Consider the following 23,023-nt stretch of genomic DNA (forward strand, 5'->3'; position numbering starts at 1 on the left):
ACAGTCGAGTGTACAGGATATTGGGAAATCCACTAACTTACATCCAGATTAGTACTGTATTGCAGTTTTGGGACTACTGATCCCATGATACATTGAGTTGCCATTGTGCTCATGCATCAATGATATTTCCATGAAGGATTGACCAATGCAAAAAAACAAAAAAAACAAAAACATGCATTGTCCTTGCAGGTAAAATTGGAGGTGTTGAAATTGTGAACAAGGCACCACCATAAAAAAACATTTAATTAAAAAAGATGTAGCTGCAGATTTAAACATTCCTTCGAACACTGTCAACCTTTCTGAAAAAGACAGGATTCAGTACAGTAACAGTTTGGAATGCAAAGGGTTATTTTGCTTTTTGTACTAAAGGCTCTGTAATTCAACATCACTCAGTGCGTTTACATGAACATAAGAATCCACCAATCAACTGTTTTCACCTCAGTACCTTGCCATTTGCATAGATTTCCATAAAAAGGCAGCACTTTACTGTAGTAAAAGCCTGACAGACCAATCAATCAGCTGTTTGCACATTATTATTGAGCGATTACACCAGTACTGTACCTCGGCTATTTAATCCCTGTACACAGGGTCTGGTTTATAGTTTGAAAAAACAGCACTGACTGCAATAGGCAGCAAGCATGGCTGGAAAGAGAAAATGAAAGAATTTCAGCCCTGCTTTGCTGTAATATGGCTGGAAATGAAAAGTGTGACCGCTAGTGATTGGCAAACCAAAACCCCAAAGTTGTTTTAGAGGAGTTCAACCACCTGCCTGTGGTTTACTATGCAAATGGAGCTGCCTGGATGACTGGGGACATTTTTTTATGATTGGCTCAGTATGTGCGTGCTGTGCTTTTAACACTGCGGGATGCTATAGAGCAGCATCCGCGTACAGAGTCGAACTGGGATTTTCTAGAAAACAGTGACAAAAGTTTGCTGTCCAGAGTTCTTCACTGGAAACAATATGCAATAATGTAGCCTATCTGTACTGTGCATTTCTGCACTTATTATATTATTTTTTTGCACTTCCAACGTCAGGTTATTGTGTGGGAGTTTATACCGTCTATCGCTTACTGCTGGTGAATCACGTCAACACAAACGCGCCCATTCTAAGCGGTGGCGACTGTACTAATTTGAGAACCAATGAATTTAAAGAAAACAGGACGCGTAATAAATGATCCAATTAACAGTCAACTTATGTAACATTGGATTTGTAACTCAAGATAATTATCTTGCCAGGGCAACGACACTTATTTTAGAGGTTTGGATTTGTAATTTAAGATTTAACAACTCAAGACAGAACCAGGCTATGACTTTCTTTGACATTATAGATTTTAAAAGCTGAAATTTTTTTATTTCAGTTTTAGAAAGTGGTCATGATGTGGTTCTTAATTTAAGATAATACTGTTTTCTGTTTTAAGCGGAAGATACTTTCAGTTTTTATAATACATTCATTTTTCAAATTAACTGAAAAATAAAAGTGCCGCGGGGGATGGATTCATATAAAACAATGTTCTGTTTTAAATCAAAACATAATTTAAAGTATGAAGAGAGTTGTCAGAAAAGCTATTATACCACTGAGGTTGTACTTCAAAAGGAAATGTATTTTGAACCGTTCAGATCTAATGATTAATATGGTGTAAAATCTATTAGTTTTTCAGCATCAACAAACTCAATGGCCTGTGCGAGGCATGGGATGTTAATCTGATAAGCATGGAAATCAGAGTTAAAGCAAATTGCTTCATTTGCTTTGAAATTCAACCTTATGAAAGTGCTGTTAACAGTGGCAAAGTTTTTTATAATGGAAGATTCTGGGAGGTCATTAACTTTTGCTAAAATTAAAAGATTGGTTGCATATGTATTTCCATTTAGAATAAGCCACTTAGTTGAAACCATGTGTTGTATTTCACCCATATTGAAGAAGTCTTTAGCTTTACTTGAACATATTGCACATTTTGCACAAAGTGGGCCGATTTCTTTCTCACTTGAGAAAATAGAGTGCTGATAATCGTACACATTTTGAGAGCACTCAAATCCGATTATGTTTAATCAATGATTTGCAGACATTTTTTAAATTCAACTTGGAAGGCCATCTTTTAAAATAGCGATGCTTGGACTCAAATCTCATGCACATATGCCTCACCTAGTTTTTATTTGTGATGGTATATGAAGCAAATAATGTTACTTTGGGATGATGTTATTGTCTGGAAAAAGTTATTTAAAATGTGTCAAATGTTCTTTGATAAGTAACGTAAGCCTTGCCACAGTCATCAAGGAAAGCACTGGTGCAAACATTATCTGAGAAATTTCCAGTACTCTTAGAAGTAGCTGAAGGTATTCATACTGAGAGCAACAGCTGAAGATGCCAGATATCCTTCTAAACATGAAGTAACTTATGTCAAAGAGACTGACCGAACACTCCAATATTACAAAATGATTTATATATTTTTGTTGAGCCTTGCGTACGTATACCTAGATTATGTATGTTACAATTTCACCATAAGTCTTATCCTCATTGTTATTTTAGGGGATGATATTATTTACCTGAAATACAAATTAAATTAATGAAAATGTATCCTTTGCTTTTATTTGCCTGTGCAAAATTGCATTGAAAGTGGTCCCTCAACAGAAAGTTTGAGTCTCCTTGGTCTGTTATGTTTGAGATATCACAATATTTTAATCTAATAAAGATATTGTTCAGAAGGTGCCGATAAATATTAAACTACGTATAGGTGATATAATATGTCCTTTATGTACATACGTGGATTAGGGGCAACAGGGTACACTTATGTATTAACTTTTAAAGCAAAAAACACACATAATAACAAAGTGTCATATTTTATTAAAGGGTTTTGCTGACCCAGCAGCTCATGAAAGTCTGCAAAACATACAAATCCCAAAAAGAGGCAAAGTCCTACACTCCTAAAAGAGCACCAGCAAAGAAACTCAAGTGGGATGCTACAAACCCTGATGTAACCAGTGCTAAAAGCAATTCATTCACATCAGATGAACAGGAAGCGGGAGACTCCAGCTGCTCAACTTTGATTTTGGAAGATAACAGCTCAACAGACAATTCTGAAATGAACAGTTAATCTGATTCATGCAACGGGAAGAAGCATGAAGCTCAAATTAAAGAGAAAACAGATGCTCCAACAAAACTTTCACCTGGCACAAGTTGCAATGACTTTGACACTGAAGGAGGCGAGTATGCCAGCTTATAACTGTAGAATTGTGCAACAAGTTTTCAGAGTGGAATGTGATGAAAGCAAACTGGAGGATTTCTTGTATACAGTGGGCTTCATCGGTCTGTTATGATTTCAGGACATTCAAAGAGGCTGACCCCAAGACAGTAAGCAGGCCAAAGCAAGACACTACAGAGCTCTTCAGGGAGTCATGAAGAAGCAGAAATCCAATAAGGAAGTGGTACCACAGTTGCCTGACTTAGAATTGGAAGCCAGAAGGGCTTTTATAGTTTCAGACATACTTAAAGATTGAGAAAAGCCAATTAAAATACTGGAGGCTTATCCATGCTTTAAAGACTTGGACCATGTAAGTTCTAAATATATATATATACACATTAAGTGTAACATATAAAAACATAAGAACATAAGAAAGTTTACAAACGAGAGGAGGCCATTCGGCCCATCTTGCTCGTTTGGTTGTTAGTAGCTTATTGATCCCAAAATCTCATCAAGCAGCTTCTTGAAGGATCCCAGGGTGTCAGCTTCAACAACATTACTGGGGAGTTGATTCCAGACCCTCACAATTCTCTGTGTAAAAAAGTGCCTCCTATTTTCTGTTCTGAATGCCCCTTTGTCTAAACTCCATTTGTGACCCCTGGTCCTTGTTTCTTTTTTCAGGCTGAAAAAGTCCCTTGGGTCGACACTGTCAATACCTTTTAGAATTTTGAATGCTTGAATTAGGTCGCCACGTAGTCTTCTTTGTTCAAGACTGAACAGATTCAATTCTTTTAGCCTGTCTGCATATGACATGCCTTTTAAGCCCGGAATAATTCTGGTCGCTCTTCTTTGCACTCTTTCTAGAGCAGCAATATCTTTTTTATAGCGAGGTGACCAGAACTGCACACAATATTCAAGATGAGGTCTTACTAGTGCATTGTACAGTTTTAACATTACTTCCCTCGATTTAAATTCAACACTTTTCACAATGTATCCGAGCATCTTGTTAGCCTTTTTTATAGCTTCCCCACATTGTCTAGATGAAGACATTTCTGAGTCAACAAAAACTCCTAGGTCTTTTTCATAGATTCCTTCTCCAATTTCAGTATCTCCCATATGATATTTATAATGTACATTTTTATTTCCTGCGTGCAGTACCTTACACTTTTCTCTATTAAATGTCATTTGCCATGTGTCTGCCCAGTTCTGAATCTTGTCTAGATCATTTTGAATGACCTTTGCTGCTGCAACAGTGTTTGCCACTTCTCCTATTTTTGTGTCGTCTGCAAATTTAACAAGTTTGCTTACTATACCAGAATCTAAATCATTAATGTAGATTAGGAATAGCAGAGGACCCAATACTGATCCCTGTGGTACACCGCTGGTTACCACACTCCATTCTGAGGTTTTTCCTCTAATCAGTACTTTCTGTTTTCTACATGTTAACCACTCCCTAATCCATGTACATGTGTTTCCTTGAATCCCAACTGCGTTCAGTTTGAGAATTAATCTTTTGTGCAGGACTTTGTCAAAAGCTTTCTGAAAATCTAAATAAACCATGTCATATGCTTTGCAATTATCCATTATTGATGTTGCATCCTCAAAAAAATCAAGCAAGTTAGTTAGACACGATCTCCCTTTCCTAAAACCATGTTGACTGTCTCCCAGGACCCTGTTACCATATAGGTAATTTTCCATTTTGGATCTTATTATAGTTTCCATAAGTTTGCATATAATAGAAGTCAGGCTTACTGGTCTGTAGTTACCTGGTTCAGTTTTGTTTCCCTTTTTGTGGATCGGTATTACGTTTGCAATTTTCCAGTCTGTCGGTACCACCCCTGTGTCAAGAGACTGCTGCATGATCTTGGTTAGCGGTTTGTAAATAACTTCTTTCATTTCTTTGAGTACTACTGGGAGGATCTCATCCGGCCCAGGGGATTTGTTTATTTTAAGAGCTCCTAGTCCCTTTAACACTTCTGCCTCAGTTATGCTAAAGTTATTTAAAACTGGATAGGAACTGGATGACATGTGGGGCATGTTGTCAGTATCTTCCTTTGTAAAAACTTGTGAAAAGTAATCATTTAATATATTTGCTATTTTTTTTCTTTCATCTACGATTTTGCCATTTGTATCTCTTAAACATTTAATCTCCTCTTTGAATGTTCTCTTGCTGTTGTAATATTGGAAAAACATTTTGGAATTGGTTTTAGCTCCCTTAGCAATGTTCATTTCTATTTCTCTCTTGGCCTTTCTAACTTCCTTTTTGACTTGCATTTGCAGTTCTGTGTACTCTTTCTGCATACTTTCTTTTTGGTCCTTTTTTAATGCTCTGTAAAGTGCCATTTTTTCGCTGAATATTTTTTTTAATTGATCTATTAAACCATTTTGGCAATTTAGTTTTACATTTAGATTTGTCTACTTTAGGGATATAATTGTTTTGTGCCTCTAGTACTACATTTTTGAAGAACAACCATCCTTCTTCTGTGGGTGTTTTCTCTATTTTACTCCAATCTACTTCTGTTAGTCTCTGTTTCATACCTTCATAGTTTGCTTTTCTAAAATTGTAAACCTTAGCTTTAGTCATTACTTTTGGGGTTTTAAAAAACACTTCAAATGAGACCATGTTGTGGTCTGAGTCTGCCAGTGGTTCTCTGACCTCTGTTTTAGTTATTCTATCTTCGTTATTTGAAAAGACTAAATCAAGGCATGCCTCCCCTCTAGTCGGTGCCTTGACAAATTGTGTTAGGAAGCAGTCATTTGTCATTTCCACCATTTCTATTTCATCCTTCGTGCTACCCACCGGGTTTTCCCATTTTATTTGGGGGAAGTTGAAATCCCCCATTAGTATGGCTTCTCCTTTGCTACACGCATTTCTAATGTCATTGTATAACAGATTATTTTGCTCACCGTCTGAATCTGGCGGTCTATAGCATGCTCCTATTATTATGCCCTTTGAATTTTTGTCCGTTATTCTGACCCATATTGATTCGGTTTTATTTTCTTTGTCCAGGTTTAACACCTGGGCTTCAAGACTGTTTCTTATGTATAGCGCTACCCCTCCTCCTCTTCTGTCCTGCCTGTCTTTCCTATATAGTGTATACCCACAAATATTATATTCGTCCCCATCACTCTCAGACAACCACGTTTCTGTAACACCTATCACATCATAGTTACCTGTTAGTGCAGTAGCTTCAAGTTCTAGAATTTTGTTTCTGATACTTCTAGCATTTAGATAAATACATTTAATGGTTGTCTTACCTGAGTTGTTGTTCTTGTTTTGATGCGGTCTCCCTTCTGTTTTTTTGTTGATTTCTCCCCCCTTCCTTTCTAGTTTAAATGCTTCTGAACCTGCTCGAGGATCTTTTCTCCAAGTAGACTGGTTCCCTTGTTATTTAAGTGCAGTCCATCCCGTCTATACAGATAGTCCTCGTTGTAGAATGTGGTCCAATGATCAAGATAGGTGAAGCCTTCCCGTGTGCACCACATCTTCAGCCATGCGTTTTGATTAATTATTTCCAGCTGTCCATATGGTCCTTTGCAAGGTGCCGGTAGTATATCAGAAAATACCACAGTTTTGGTTTTCTCTTTTAATTTCCTTCCTAGCTCTCTGAATTTGTTTTGCAGGGATTTTGGTCTGTCTCTTCCAATGTTGTTTGTACCGATGTGGACGACTACTACCGGGTCGTCTCCTGTTCGTTCTAGGAGCCTGTCCACATTCTCAGTGATGTGCTTGACCGAGGCTCCCGGAAGGCAGCACACTGTTGTAGTAAGGGGGTCCAAACTGCGAATTGAACTTGCTGTGTTTCTCAATATGGAGTCCCCAACAATCATGACCTCCCTTCTTTTTGCTGTCTGGTCACCACTGTCAATAGGGTCCTGGATGTTGTTCCTTTCGTTCTCTTGTTGTTGGTTCTGCTCATCAAAATTCTGAAGTGACTCAAATTTGTTGGTTGTTTTGATTTCTGGTGGTTGTGTTTGACGAAGTTTCTTTTTTTCCCTGCTTCTGCCTACCTGAACCCAGCTGTTCTGACCTTCTATCTCCCTGGTGGCTTTCAGTCTGTTAGGGGTGATGCAGACTTCCATGAGTTGTGGGTGTACCAGTTCCTCAAGATCCTGTTGCTGTCGCACTTCTTCTAGCTCCATTTCTAGCATACTTACTAGTTTATGCAAGTCCTGGATCGCGCGGCACTTTACGCACACTTGGTTTTCTCGGATTTCCCACATCAAGCAGGTGTCACAGATTACTGACTTGAAGACCATGTTGAGGGTTTTTTTTTTTTTAAGTTTAGTTTGTTCTGCAGCCGTCAACCTGCTTTCAAATTGCTTCTAAACTGCTCTGTACTTTTCCACGCCTGTACTTCTCCCACTCGCTGTCGCTTCCACTCGCTGTTGCTGGGAAGACTGCCTCGTTTAACTGCATTGTTCTGCTGTGCTGTTGGCTCCTCCCCTTGCCCGTGTCTCAGAACGGCGCTGAATTTGAATCAGTTGCTCCGAGTTTCAGCTTGTTTGTTATCAGAAAAACACACGCGGCTGTTTGACTTTGAGCTGCTGCTGTGTTTCCCCAATGTCCTGTGTTTTCTGAAATTAAAGCAATTAAAGATGCAATTTCTCCTTACTGCTTCTAAACTGCTCCATACTTTTCCACGCCTGTACTTCTCCCACTCGCTGTCGCTGGGAAGACTGCCTCGTTTAACTGCGTTGTTCTGCTGTGCTGTCGGCTCCTCCCCTCGCCCGTGTCTCAGAACGGTGCTGAATTTGAATCAGCTGCTCCGAGTTTCAGCTTGTTTGTTATCAGAAAAACACACGCGGCTGTTTGACTTTGAGCTGCTGCTGTGTTTCCCCAATGTCCTGTGTTTTCTGATTAAAGCAATTAAAGATGCAATTTCTCCTTACTGCTTCTAAACTGCTCTGTACTTTTCCACGCCTGTACTTCTCCCACTCGCTGTCGCTGGGAAGACTGCCTCGTTTATATATATATATATATATATATATATATATATATATATATATATATATATATATATATAATATATATATTTAAAAAAAAAAACCTTTTTTTTTTTTTTTTTTATCGATCCTCGACTTGCGATGCTTCGATTTATGATGCAAGGCAATTACGACTCTTGCATTATTACCCTGCTTCGACACGGCGAGACCTGAGCCATGCGTCATGTGCGCATGCTCGGTGTCCGAACCGCAATACCTGCCGTGGTCGCCCTGACTTAGTCCAACATTTTTTTATGCATGTAACTGTTTTTTTTTTTTTTTTTTTTTATTTTAACAATGATTAACAATGGTAGGAACAATGGACTCAAAACGAAACCTAAGCTTTGAACTCTGTCACATGATGAGGGGCTTAACTTCAGGCAATCGTATTTTCTGCTAGGAGTGCAGCATACACACACTGAATACGTCACTGGAAAGCTCCTAGTGTGTACTTTTAAAGGTAGGTTGTCTTAGTAATATGCACGTAACCACCGGGCTAAGTGTAAAGATTTACATAAATATTTGCATGAGTTTTTTTTTTTGTTTGTTTTTTTTTTTTTTTTTTTTTCAGGTACTAGATGAGGTCATACGTCTCGTGGCAAAAGAAGACCTGAATTACAATTCTGCAAGAAAACAGAGATGGTGTGTTTTTCAAGATCAGTTGTTCTACTATAGCCTAATGAAAAAAACATTAATGCCCCCCCCCCAAGTAGTCTTAACCCAGGTACTGTATCACCCGTCTGAGGAATGTTACTCATCACATACAACTACCATCTTGTCCACATTCATCACGTGTCTTGCCTCTTAATACAATCCTTGGGTTTGTTATATTTACAGATGTTTATAAAATGTTAATTTAGGTGACACTTCACAATTTCAGCACATTCCTCATATTTTCTAAAAGGAAAACATATTTATGATCTGAAATATTTACTCAGGGTTTTTTTTTTTTTTTTTTTTTTAAAATATAAGATAGAGCCATCTCACTGTTCCAGGCATTGCCACATATTTTCCCTTCTACCAAAGAAAATGAAGCCATGTGAGGGAATAATACACATTTTAAAAGGTATTGTAGTTTTCTAGAGGGTCTTACCAAACAATAGTACTCATGCAGATGCCCTGTCTTAAAAGTAAGGGCAATAATGTTGGCTATTTGGAAAGCTGTAAGAAGGGTGACAGCTTAATGCTAGCTTCTGTATTCATATTAATATTTCACCTTATACAAAATTACTTGTAACAGTTCTTTATGCTTTAAAATGTACCAAACTAAGAGCAATCATATGTAGGAGGAGTGGCAAACACTGTTGCAGCAGCAAAGGTCATTCAAAATGATCTAGACAAGATTCAGAACTGGGCAGATACATGGCAAATGACATTTAATAGAGAAAAGTGTAAGGTACTGCACGCAGGAAATAAAAATGTACATTATAAATATCATATGGGAGATATTGAAATTGGAGAAGGAATCTATGAAAAAGACCTAGGAGTTTTTGTTGACTCAGAAATGTCTTCATCTAGGCAATGTGGGGAAGCTATAAAAAAGGCTAACAAGATGCTCGGATACATTGTGAAAAGTGTTGAATTTAAATCAAGGGAAGTAATGTTAAAACTGTACAATGCACTTGTAAGACCTCATCTTGAATATTGTGTGCAGTTCTGGTCACCTCGCTATAAAAAAGATATTGCTGCTCTAGAAAGAGTGCAAAGAAGAGCAACCAGAATTATTCCGGGCTTAAAAGGCATGTCATATGCAGACAGGCTAAAAGAATTGAATCTGTTCAGTCTTGAACAAAGAAGACTACGTGGCGACCTAATTCAAGCATTCAAAATTCTAAAAGGTATTGACAGTGTCGACGCAAGGGACTTTTTCAGCCTGAAAAAAGAAACAAGGACCAGGGGTCACAAATGGAGTTTAGAAAAAGGGGCATTCAGAACAGAAAATAGGAGACACTTTTTTACACAGAGAATTGTGAGGGTCTGGAATCAACTCCCCAGTAATGTTGTTGAAGCTGACACCCTGGGATCCTTCAAGAAGCTGCTTGATGAGATTTTGGGATCAATAAGCTACTAACAACCAAACGAGCAAGATGGGCCGAATGGCCTCCTCTCGTTTGTAAACTTTCTTATGTTCTTTCTTATGTTCTTATGTTCTTATGTATCTGAAAAAAACTGTGTAGAAATGTGGGCTTTTGCATTAAATCAAATACAAATTATAAGTAACTTGGCACCCATTCTTAGGTTACAAAACTGCCCTTCTTTAGATATATTACATACATAGCCAGTAGCCAGAAAGTTTAGCAATCAGGTTTCTGTAGTCTGCTTTGAATTGTTAAATTGTTCCTCTCATTTACCTAGATACTACAAAGGTAACTGATTAGTGACCTGTAGACCAAGGTAGGAGCTAAAACTACAAAGGGAGCAAATAAAGATTTGGATGCTGGATTGCTGCTAATTTCTTATCCTGTAAATTATTTCTTCTTATATAGTTAAAATGTGTTTGTAATGTTTCATGAATCTAAGGACCATGGCAACTACATTAAGAAAAGGTTTCTCACTTGCCCTTTAAATGTGAATAAAGATAACTGCTTTATTTCTGTAGCTGCAACTCTAGTCACGACTTTTCCAAGGAAGAAGCTACCCGAAAGCCTTCTTTACATTCTTGGATACTATTATGTTCTCCACATGATGTGCCCAAAGTTCCTAGCAACTGCCCTGTTGGTGTTACAAATGGAACTCCTAAAGGACAGCATACATGAGAGATGTTACGACTGCACATAAAAAGGTTGTAACAGAGCTAAACTGTGCCTTTCAGTTAAGTAGAGTCACTGTTTCTTGAGATGTCTAACATGGCTTGAACTTTATCCATGAACAACATTTTGGTGAAAAAGTTCAGTAAATCTGCTCATATTGTATCTGCATTTAAATAAAGTATTTATGGTTTCATCTGTACTATTTTACAGGTTTGAGCAATTCTTATGCACATACAAGCACAAATGTTTTCTTTTAGTGGAACATCAGATGTTAAGTTTCAAATGTTAACTTTTTGAATTGCACAGTCCTTTGCTTGTTTGCTTTTATTTAAACTACTGTAAAACAATAACTTTTCCAGAGCAAATGTTTGCTAATTTTGCGTTTATTAAAAATCCACAAAATGAATGTGCCGTGAAATATAGTAATCATACATGTGCTGCACATTAAAACAAAAAGAAGCGCAAAGATTGATTGCAGCATTTTACGTATTTTAGACAGTAAAGCTGCTAGTTTTTTGTGTTATATAGTAACTCTTCGGCTACTTGCCCATGACAGTCATCATACAATGTTGGCAAAGATGTTTGTGAAAAATACCTGCAACTTGGGAGTTGGTATTTCTTGTCGATCGTTTTCAACAACTTTCTAAAGCTATCTTTTCCTAGTGTTGAAAAGAACCGTATCTTGTCGTAAATACAGGGTTCATACAGTTTTTCTGATACAAATTTCAAGGACTTTAAAGACCTTCAAGGACCATTTTGACAATTTTCAAAAACCTAATTTAAGGAGTTTTCAATGTTGACAACTAATAACCAACTGTAAAAATGTTAAAGTTTATTTAACTGTATAATAACAAAAATCAAAATTGTTCTCATTTTTCAAGTATAGATAAGCTCTGGAACAGAAACATTCTTATTCAGTAACAATGAGTCTGTTTTGGTACCTATAGGCGAGTGTTTCATTCCAATAGTCCAATAATTTGTCTCAATCATAGGCATGTAACTTTGTTAAAAAGTTGGGGGCAAACTGACTAACTGCAGATCATAGAAATGTATTGATTTTTTAATTTTCATTGCAAACCGAATAAAATCGGGCAGGTGTTTCAGCATAAAATGTAACATGTGTAAATGTAACATGTAAATATGTACTTACTGTGCACTCATTCATTACACATACATGCAAGTAGCGCCAAATGACACAACCAGTACCAATGGCGTCTCTGCAGTGCTACAAATGGAATCTCCACATGCAGTTTATTAAAGGAAAGTGTTAAACAAACAAAAAAACAAGAACTCTTCTTTTGAAGGTAAATATTCCCTGAGTAAGACTGTTCAAAATACTTACAAATGTCAGAAGCACTGGTTTACTACATAAAAAAGACTACTGACTTCTTTTTTTTCAAACAGTATAAACTTAGTTGTAGGAGGTACCAACCAAGAGTTTTTTTCTCATTTTATACCATTAAAATGGTCTTATTCTTCTAAGAAATTTAGTCTTTGCCTTTGTGCTTGCTTCTGAATATGGTCCATTGAGTTACAGGGCAAGGTTTGTCCATAATAAAATAACTTTAAACAGTACTGTAACAACTGCTACTGCAACCAAGTAATTTTTTTGCTAGTTTTAAAATATTGTATTTATATTTTTACATTAAATATTGGGGCAAGTTTTGCACTCACTTCGGATCAGGTACATTATTTTATATCTTTAACAAGGGCTGACAGTGCGCAGAAAGACGGGAAGAATAACACAGTAATCTGTGCGGTGGGACCAGCGTACAAGCAGATATGTAAAAAGTTAAATGAATGAATCCTGTTTTAAATACCATTATACACAGCTGCAACAATTACTATATTCACAAAATTATTGTTTTGAGATTCAGCTTTTATTAGGGAGCTCCCCTAAATCCCTTGTTTAGAAAGATAAAGGGTATTATTGCTTATGACAGAGTAGCCATCTGCTGCTTGGGTGTGTGTTGACGTCGATACACCCCGCAGGCAAACAAGACTTATTTACATATCAAGACACTGAACAGCTCACGTGACACTACCAGCAATGGCAGTGCACATACAGAGCACATGCACCACAGTGTACGAAAACTTTCGTAGGATGTAGTATCTGAACTAATCTTCTCTGTTCAATAATAAACTCACGCTGCTGAGGAGGTTGACCATGGTGGATAAACGGTGGTCCACTATGAAAGCCGCTAAATAAAAATAAAGGTCACCACAATTAAGTGCCTGCCAAAACATTTTATAGTTGTATTTTATAACAGAAGTGGTGACATGGATTAGTGATAAGTCCTAATTAGTGATAAGATAATTAGTGGTGTCCTTGCAGGCTCAAATCTATATTGCTGGTTGACCAAAAAAACTGAACTTTTCTTAATAAATAAATAGTTAAGTTAAAATGTGTTGTTTCTTTCTGTGGCTAATAAGCTGTATATATGACTCATAACCAAAATTACACACCACCATACACGTTGGCCTTGACTTGACTGACACAGCAAATAATTTAAATATTAAAATTAGGTTAAGCATCTCTAACTTACAAATGCTATGATCATATTTAAAAGGAGACAGGTCAAGCCTAATTCCTCATCATACCTTCCAAAAAGATTCCCTCTGTAACAACCTACTATCTCAATTTCCACCCCCACAATCTTTTTTTCTAAAGAAGCACACTTAAGGGTAACATATTAATACACATTTTTTAATAGTAATTTAACTGTCCCATAATAACATATACAAATACCTGATTCCCATGCTTCCCTAGGCCAGGGTTCATCTTTCAGTGGACACAGTTTGCTTGTGGTTTGGCTCTTGTACTCCTCTGGAACCAGTTTTCTGAGAAACTCACTGTTTTCTTCTGAAAGATGTTCATCCCACCAAGTACTACTCTTAACACTTCTGACAAAAAGTACACATGGTGCCCTATTTAAAATAAACAAGTAAATCAATTATATTGATACTGCACATTTCATCTTTTTTTATTGTGAGAGCTGTGTGTACTGTTAGGTTAACCTAAGACATAAGAATTCACTATTTGGGGTTATTACATGTGGAAACAGCATGCCATACAGTTTTTTTTGTCTCCAACTCAGATTTTGCCAAACATGGGTGTGTTAAATGTGTATCAAAAACAAATTATCAACTTAAATCAAAACTGAAGATATTTATTTAGGTTAAATTCAGGTCATGACTTTGGGGGGGTGGGGGTACAATATTTTTCAGTGCTGAAATTAGAAAAGTGTTTGAAAAGTGCCTTCCAATCAGCCTACAAATAACTAACAAATAATTATTGCATTTTTGTCCAAAACTGTGAGACCAGCTCCCAAATAATACTTAAGAGAAAAACCTTCTTATTTAGCACAGATGCTACTCGTCTTACAAGTACAAAGTAAGGAAAGCTTTATTTAATGGAATATGGCCGACCATGTCATATGCCCCTCGGGAAAAAAGAATGGGAAGAGGGCCAGTGAGAGAGATCAAGTCTGGCACAGGTGTTCAAAGTTTCTAAAGTTGTGAAGCACGGTACAAAATAGCTGGTCAATATAATAAATAAACTTGTTTTCTTTTTTGATCACTACTGTACCTATGTATTTTGGGTAAACGAGAGCCCTAAGTCAAGACTAAGTAACACCCCCATTTGAAGTACTGTCTGTCAATATTGTACTTCGTATTGCAGTGCATTAAGGTTAAACTGATTTAAAAAAGAGTATATTACATTTTAATTCATATGCAGCCTAATCTGCCAGAGTATCAACGTGTAATTTACTTTCTCACACGAATCTGTCAACAAGCAACACTTTTAATTACAACAGACTAAAGAGCATGAGACAAATATATGCCGTACAACAAACTCGACAATTTAAAAATAACCATGAATTTATCATCAACAATGAATAAATATTTCAAACCTCACTGCTGCTGTCGATTTACCAAGGACATGACTCCCTCTAACCATCGAGCCTCCCAACCTGAAGAGTCTGCAGCTCCAGGCTGCCATCCTGATTTACTTAAATTGCGTATAGATATAGAGGTTTTATTTTTTATGTATTTATTTATTTTACTGTACTTGTTTATATAACCCCTTCTACTATGACTGCCACTCCAGAACCCACGTTTGTCCTACAGTAGAAATGTAACCGGAATTATTTCCGAGTCCGTCTAAGAAATGTGTCCCCGCAGCTTTTTTGAAAATCGGTCCGGGGCGCCACATTTTTTTTCCCTACCAGTATTCCTGAACAGACTCGACCCAATGAAGCTAGCGGTGTGGTTTCAACTGAAAGACTGCTGTGATTGGATACAAACTGAGAGGCGACGGTTGCAGTGTGAGGTGCAGGTTTGAAGCAGACAGGGAGAGGAATGCGAGAGAGTACCCACTATTAGAGGAAGAGGAATGCAGAGCGTACACACTGTTAGACAGAGCATTAACATTATACAATTCATTTTACCACAGAATCTAATAAGTTGGATTGTTATGGTGACTGTGTATTATTTATTTTCTTTTATAATGGTCTGATAGATAGATGTTATATATTGTAGCGTTTTCTGGTTCTTCTGGGACAGAAACGAGACTGAAGACGTGAGTAATGAAGGGGCAAGAGGTTTATTTCTGTACGTAATTCATTAAATGCAATTATAAGTTGATGGAAGGGAACTGGGAGACAAAAATTTAATAAAATTATTACAAGTAGTTTTTGTTTTTCTTTATGCTTCCTGTATTTCTCTCGCTATCTATCCACGCACACCTTTCTCTCACTCTTTTTCACTCACCCGGTCTTTTCCACGTACCCCCTGTATCCCATCGCTCCCTCCGCCCCTTCGTCTTTCACGCCAAACTTGCACCTCAATTCCACCACACACAACATGCAGCCCCTGCACGCGTACACACCCAGTGCAAGCCCACACACAACATGCAACCCCTTTCACGCACACATATCCTCTAGTCTACATTGTCCTGATTCATTCCCTCTTCCCCAGGATCACTACAATATATACATTATTGTAGTTTTCGATATTATGCAATATTCTTTCTCAAGACAACATTTTAGAACACATATTGCGTAAATACCTATTGCATTGCGTTACTTAAGATGTTCATCATTTAAATTAAAAATGTTCGTTTAACACAATTTACATCTTGATGGTCTCCAAGTACAGCTCTGGCTTGGCTTGTGTTTTTGATGCAAGTTCGATCCGCTTTTATTGTTCCTGAAAAACACAAATCAGGTTAATAGAAACAATTGGGGTAACCTTGGCCCCCATCAGCCTTACAGTTGTGCCTATTTGCTTTGTGCTGGGCAAGGTTGCCCAATGGTTTCTTGAAAGTTGGTTTGTGTTTTTAATATCACTACTTTTAAAGGCTGGGCACTTTTGATAAATTGGTGTTTTTTTCACATTTCCAATGTGTTTTTGTTTCAGGTATCACTTCTTTTTTCACTTAATGGATAATAACACACACACACACACACACACACACATTACAGGAATAGCAAAATTGTTGTATTGCTGTTTGGATAGGGTAAATGTAAATAGTAGCCTAGTCTTTTGAAAAGGTTAAGATCTGAATATGTGTAGCGTTGAGGTTGTGTGCTCCAGGCGGCGGCCCTCAGCAATGGCCTCTTTAAGTGACCTGTGCTCCTTGAGTAGCAGGTGTTCTCTCACAGCAGCAGGGGTCACAGCCCCTATAAACACCTCCATCGTGGCGTGGTCTCAGCAGAAAAGTGGCCAGTAGGGGTACGCTCATTCTCACAGGGCTTTGATATTGTTCCCCAGCGCCCCCAGGGACTCTCCGGGCTGCTTCTGTCTCTCTTTCAGCTTGGTCGATTGCACTGCTTGGTAGGGGGTCAGTCCATACTGTTGATCCAGTACAACAGCTAGTGCAACTGCATTGGTCCCTTTTATGCGGGGGTAGGGTGAGCACACAGTTGCGGGCCACACCCCCCAATGCTGCAACAAGCTGGGCTCTTTTCTCCTGTTTGGTCCACCCATTAGCCTCTCCGATAGCCTCAATCACACAGTAGAATGCCTCCCAACTATCCGTGCCATCGAATTTCACCACTTTCACACGGGGCGGCTAATGGGAGCCTCCAGGCTACGGTTGCAGGGCTAGTGTCCCAGCTCAGGGCCTGTGACTGCACCGCCTCCCTGTATGAATGGAGGCCTCACTGCTAGTAAGCCCTGTGGCTGTTCCCTCAGCTGGCGGCCTCCCCTGAGCTCACTCCAGACCCACCCTTGTTGACATCTCTTAGGTAAGCCACGCTCGTCACGCAAGTCCCCGGCTACGCCTGCACATCCCTCCACATCACATCTTCTCTACCTAGGCCAGTTTCAATCAAAGTAAGTGGCTGGTATCATTTACACCATTGGGTAATGCATCAAGTATTGGCAGTGGTGCTCGATTGAGTTTGATTGCTGGAGTGTGACGTTAAAACAAAATAGCGCAGGTGTTCGCTGCATTTACGTTTGCTATAAAGATATGACCTTTATATATTTACAGGGTGATAAAAAAGTACATTTACCACATTAACGCACCTTATCATTGGTGTGCTAAACTGAAGACTACTAAGGGTAAGATAAGTTATAGTAAATGTCAGCGAAAACTAAAGAGAAAAAAACTGACATATGTTGATTGCATTCAGACCCATCAGCTCAATAAGTATTCAGACCCATCAGCTCAATATTTGGTGGAAGCACTTTTGGCAGCAGTTACAGCCGCAAGTCTTTTTGAGTAAGTCTCGACCAACATTGCACACTGGCTTGGTGCAATTTGTGCACATTCTTCTTGGCAGATTTGCTCAAACTCTCTCAAGTTGATTGGGGATCGCTTATGAACAGCAGTTTTCAAGTCTTTCCACAGAATCTCAATATGATTCAAGTCAGGACTTTGACTGGGACACTCAAGGACATTCACTTTCTTATTCTTAAGCCACTCCAGTGTAGCTTTGGCCTTGTGCATTGGATCAGTGTCCTGCTGAAAGGTAAATTTTCGCCCCAGTTTTAATTATTTTACAAACTTAAACTTCTCTAGTACTTGCCTGTACTTTGCTCCATCTACTTTTCCTTCAATCCTAACAAGCTTTCCAGTCCCTGCTGTAGAGAAGCATCCCCATAGCAAGATTCTGCCATCACCATGCTTGAATGTAGGGATGGTGTTGACTAGGAGATGTGCTATGTTGAGTCTGCGCCAAACGTAACGCTTGGCATTTAGACCAAAAAGTTCCAATTTGGTCTCGTCTGACCACAACCACAACCACATTTTTGCAGGATCAATCAGGTACTTTGTTGCAAACTTCATGCAGGCTTTGAGATGACTTATTTTTAGTAATGGCTTCCTTCTTACCACCCTGCCATACAGGCTACTTTTGGGATGTGTTCTGGATATTGTTGACTGATGCACATTTTCTCCCATCTCAGCCATTGAACTCTGTAGGTCTTTCAAAGTTGTCATTGGCATGGCATCACAGTGGCATCCCTCACCAGTTTCCTTCTTGCCCGACTAGGCAGTGTCTCGGTGGTACAATAGGCAGTGACTGGGTGGTACAATGCACCTTCCATTTCTTGATGATTGAGTAGACTGTGCTCACAGGATATTCAGAGACTTTTTTTTTATTTTTTTTGTACCCTTCTCCTGATTTGTGCTTTTCAATGACTTTATCCCTGACTTGCTTTGAGTCTTTGCTTGAAATTCATTACCTGACCAAGGAACCTCACAGAGATAGGTGTTTTTATTCTGAAATCATGAGAACCACTAATATCTCACACAGACAGAGGCCATTCAACTAATTGTGTGGCTTGTTAAGGCCATTTTATGCACCTGAATTCATTTAGGTTTGCCACAGCAAAGGGTTTGAATACTTATGCAAGCATGACTTTTGCATTTTTATTTCATATTAATTATCTATTTACTTCTTTCTTTTTGCTTTTGATTTGAATGTGTGGAGTAGGTTGTGTATATAACACATATTAATTACTACTTCAAAGTGTCATGACTGCAAGCTTTAAAGCAACAAAATGTAAAAACTGTGAGAGGGACTGAATACTTTTGCAAGGCACTGTGTGTGTATATGTGTGTGTGTGTGTGTGTGTGTGTGTGTGTGTGTGTGTGTATATATATATATATATATATATATATATATATTATATATATATATATATATATATATATATATATTCACCTCTATACTATATAATATGGATCATTAGTTAGTGGTTTTCAATTGGACCTAAAAATGTTATCACCAAAATATGTATTTATTTTGTGGGTACTCAATAAATAAATAATACGTAAATCAATTTATTTTCAATGTTATTATTATTATTATTATTATTATTATTATTATTATTATTATTACTGTAGCGTGTTGCGTAGCACCATCTGGTGGGTTACTTGGGAGCAGCCGCAGTTAGCAGAGGTGCAATGCATGAAGAATTCTGGGGTTCTAGGGGGGAGCTGCTGGGTTTGGGGGTGATTAGCTCATATGGGATTCATCACCGTTAGGGGCAGGACTGGGGTCTACATTTATAATGATTTGTAATTTGGCACTGTTTTTCATGAGGGTGTTTGTGTTGGTTAGGATCGGGTGTTTCGAGTTTGTTGCGGGCAGCTTACTGTTTGAGCAGCCTTAATAAATCATCTCAGGTGCCTTAAACACAACTCCTGGCTTCTTGTGTGTTATTTCTAGTACACAGAATATTATTATTGTTATTTTAGATATTTGGCAGGTGTGACTTCCGATACTATTGTCTGTGTTTATATAGCAAAAACACACTGGCCTTTAAGCAACATGGCAGCCAATTAGATTGAGAGAAAGTGGAAAAATGATAAAATCTTGTGATAGAAACCGTTAATGTGCCAGTAAATGCATTGCAGCCTTATGCTTGCATTCTAATGTTTTACAGAAGAAGAAACAATACAGACCACAGCACTTTAACACTACTTCAGCTGTTTCCCATAGCTTCCCTATGGGAAACAGCTGAAGTAGTGTTAAAGTGCTGTGAGCTGTATTGTTAGTATTTTGTTTCGGAATTAAACATGTTAAATTGAGGTTGTATTTAGATCTTTATGGGTCTGAGCTAAATTCTAACGATTGGTTCTGTGTGACCTTCAGCTGATGAGGTGAGATAATTAGGTACCAGCTGCTGAATCTTAAACTTTGTGAAAAATAAGAAAGCTACTATAACTTATGGATAGTATATGGCTTTTAATTTATGCATTTTTTAAAAATTTTCTATAGTTTCTCTTTTTTTGTTTTCGTCATCATACAATATGTAAAATAATGGAAGATGTTCAGGTCCTGGCAATTAAGTTTCTCCAGACAAACTCAAAGCAAACTTAACCCCAAGAAGAAAAACAATATATAAAAAATTATTCAGTGACTCAGAATGATTGCAAACACCATATCACAATAAACTGTTATTATTAACATCTTGACATCTTGTCTAAATACATGGCATTTACTGGTGTGCTGCGAATTTGCATTGCAAGTTATTGATGAGCAAGTACTCCCTTGACCAACATCTGAAAGCACACCACTCACAGGGAAGTGTTTGCCTGCTTAACCTGTCAAGTTCAGTAACCTGTTATTGAAATAATGATGTTTAGAGCCAATTGTGGTGTGCAGATCTTTAAAGGAAATATTAACATGTATTGGATTATGTTGATCAAATGACTTGCATGCAGGTGGATGTGGAACTGCAGCTAAAAAACAGACTAACAGCATTTATAGGACAGTGTTAACAGCATTTATAGGACAGTGTTAACAGCATTTATAGGACTGTGGCAGGGGGGATTGACAGCCTGTCAATCATGGCGTTGATACAAAGAGGTTGAGCGAGGGTGTGTTGCTAGGACCTCTTTGATTGGTTGAAGGCCAGGTCTTCGGGGGACAGTCGATCCCATAAAAGTAATGCTGAGGCAGGAGGAGTGGAATACCCCAGAGACAGATACGAATTGAGAAGAAAAAAGAAGGCTGCCTGTTCCTCACAGCAGCAGGAGGCAGTGAAGAAAAAGAGCCAGTAGCGGAGATGGCTGAAGTCAACAGTCGGGAGAGTAGTTTCTATGTACTCCAAACTGGTGACATACAGTCCCAGGGGCGTTATATATAGTTTAGCTCAGGGAGAGATGGGCTCCCCAGATAAAGTATTGAGGAATAAGAGAAAGTTATTAAGAGCTCGTACCTTGCAGGTTAGCGGACGTAGTGAGACCCTACTTAAAAGCAGCACTTAGATTTGTAGTTTTCTTTTATGTTTTGAGCTCCCCTTTTCATTATGGATTATTATTCAATCACATATAGTACATCAGAAGGATACCATTGCTGGTGGTAACCCTGAGGGTTGCAAAGCACCAAATAAATATTGTGTGCCTGGACGGTTTCTCAAAGACCATCTCTGACTCCAGATTTGGCCCATCTTGCATGTTTGGTTGTTAGTAGCTTATTGATCCTAAAATCTCATCAAGCAGCTTCTTGAAGGATCCCAGGGTGTCAGCTTCAAAACATTACTTGGGAGCGGGTTCCAGATTCCCACAATTATCTGTGTAAAAAAAGTGCCTCCCCTTTATCTAATCTCCATTTGTGACCCCTGGTCCTTTCTTTTTTCAGGTTGAAAAAGTCGCTTGGGTTGACATTTTCAATACTTTTCAGAATTTTGAATACTTGAATCAGTTCGCCGCGTAGTTTTTTTTGTTCAAGACTGAACAGATTAAATTATTTTAGCCTGTCTGCATATGATATGCCTTTTAAACCAGGAATAATTCTGGTCGCTCTTCTTTGCAGTCTTTCTAGAGCAGCAATATCCTTTTTGTAGCAAGGTGACCAGAACTGAACACAGTATTCTAGATGAGGTCTTACTAATGCATTTTAAAGTTTTAACATTACTTCCCTTGATTTAAATTCAACACTTTTCAATATATATCCGAGCATCTTGTTGGCCTTTTTTTATAGCTTCACCACAATGTCTAGATGAAGACATTTCTAAGTCAACATAAACTCCTAGGTCTTTTTCATAGATTCCTTCTTCAATTTCAGTATCTCCACATATGGTATTTCTAATGCACATTTTTATTGCCTGCGTGCAGTACCTTACACTTTTCTCTATTAAATGTCATTTGCCATGTGTCTGCCCAGTTCTGAATCTTGTCTAGACCATTTTGAATGACCTTTGCTGCTGCAACAGTGTTTGCCACTCCTTCTATTTTTGTGTCATCTGCAAATTTAACAAGTTTGCTTACTATACCAGAATCTAAATCATTAATGTAGATTAGGCGAGTGGTAAATATATACTTAAGGGTTAGACATGACTCTGACAGCACTACTGAAGGGTGTTTGGACTTCTGAGTTTTAAAAAAGTCACCAGGATTTAATGACTCAAATAGAAAAATGATAAAGTTGACTTTCTCTAATCCAAATCAGCTGGGACTGGACTTTTCAGATGAGTCACTTGTTTGCAGTATTTGTTATAATCTTTGCTACAGGTACATACCTTCAGAATTATGATATTTTTTACAGCTGCTATCAGCATACATTTCACTGTGATAGCATTGTTCTGATTATAGGTAAATTCAGATTACTGGAGTTCAAATTGCTATTACAATTGCAATCTAAGCAACAAGGGGAATACATTGCTTAGAATAACTCGGATGTCATACTCATGTCAAGTTACTCTTTAAAGATGATGATCTGGTTTGATGTAATGCAAGACTACATTTCAACTAACAGAAACTGGCAGATTTTAGATTGCTTATTGAACATCAAATAAATAACGCTCTGCATATATTACAAATGTCAATTAGATTTCCAAGAAAATCTACATTATTTTTGCCTGGTGATCTCCACTAGAATTGACTTCCTCTGAAAAACTCCTATTTTTAATAATTTGCCAGCTCACTTAACACCACTTATAGCAGAATTAATTAAATGCAACAATATCACGGCATATCACTTTCTTTTCTCTAGATTAACCTTATTAGATTGGAATAAAACACTGTAGTTTTCGTGTTTACAATCCATCCATAAAAAAAAAAAAAAAAATATATATATATATATATATATATATATATATATATATATATATATATATATATATATATATATATATCCTAAGTTATTGTCT

General features: G+C 37.8%; 1 protein-coding gene across 1 annotated transcript in view; it reads right to left on the reverse strand.

Annotated features, from left to right (window-relative positions):
* Nucleotides 1-15,073, reverse strand: part of mrpl3 (mitochondrial ribosomal protein L3) — a 65,697-nt gene extending 50,624 nt beyond the window's left edge. The window contains exons 1-2 of the mRNA XM_041245095.1: nucleotides 14,827-15,073; nucleotides 13,662-13,840 (exon numbers count right to left, since the gene is read on the reverse strand). Of these exons, the coding sequence (XP_041101029.1) occupies nucleotides 13,662-13,840; nucleotides 14,827-14,915 (268 nt within the window). The 5' untranslated portion in view covers nucleotides 14,916-15,073. The remainder of the gene's footprint in view (nucleotides 1-13,661; nucleotides 13,841-14,826) is intronic.
* Nucleotides 15,074-23,023: the final 7,950 nt, after the last annotated feature.

This window comes from Polyodon spathula, chromosome 3, assembly GCF_017654505.1.
Source record: "Polyodon spathula isolate WHYD16114869_AA chromosome 3, ASM1765450v1, whole genome shotgun sequence".
Taxonomy (NCBI): domain Eukaryota; kingdom Metazoa; phylum Chordata; class Actinopteri; order Acipenseriformes; family Polyodontidae; genus Polyodon; species Polyodon spathula.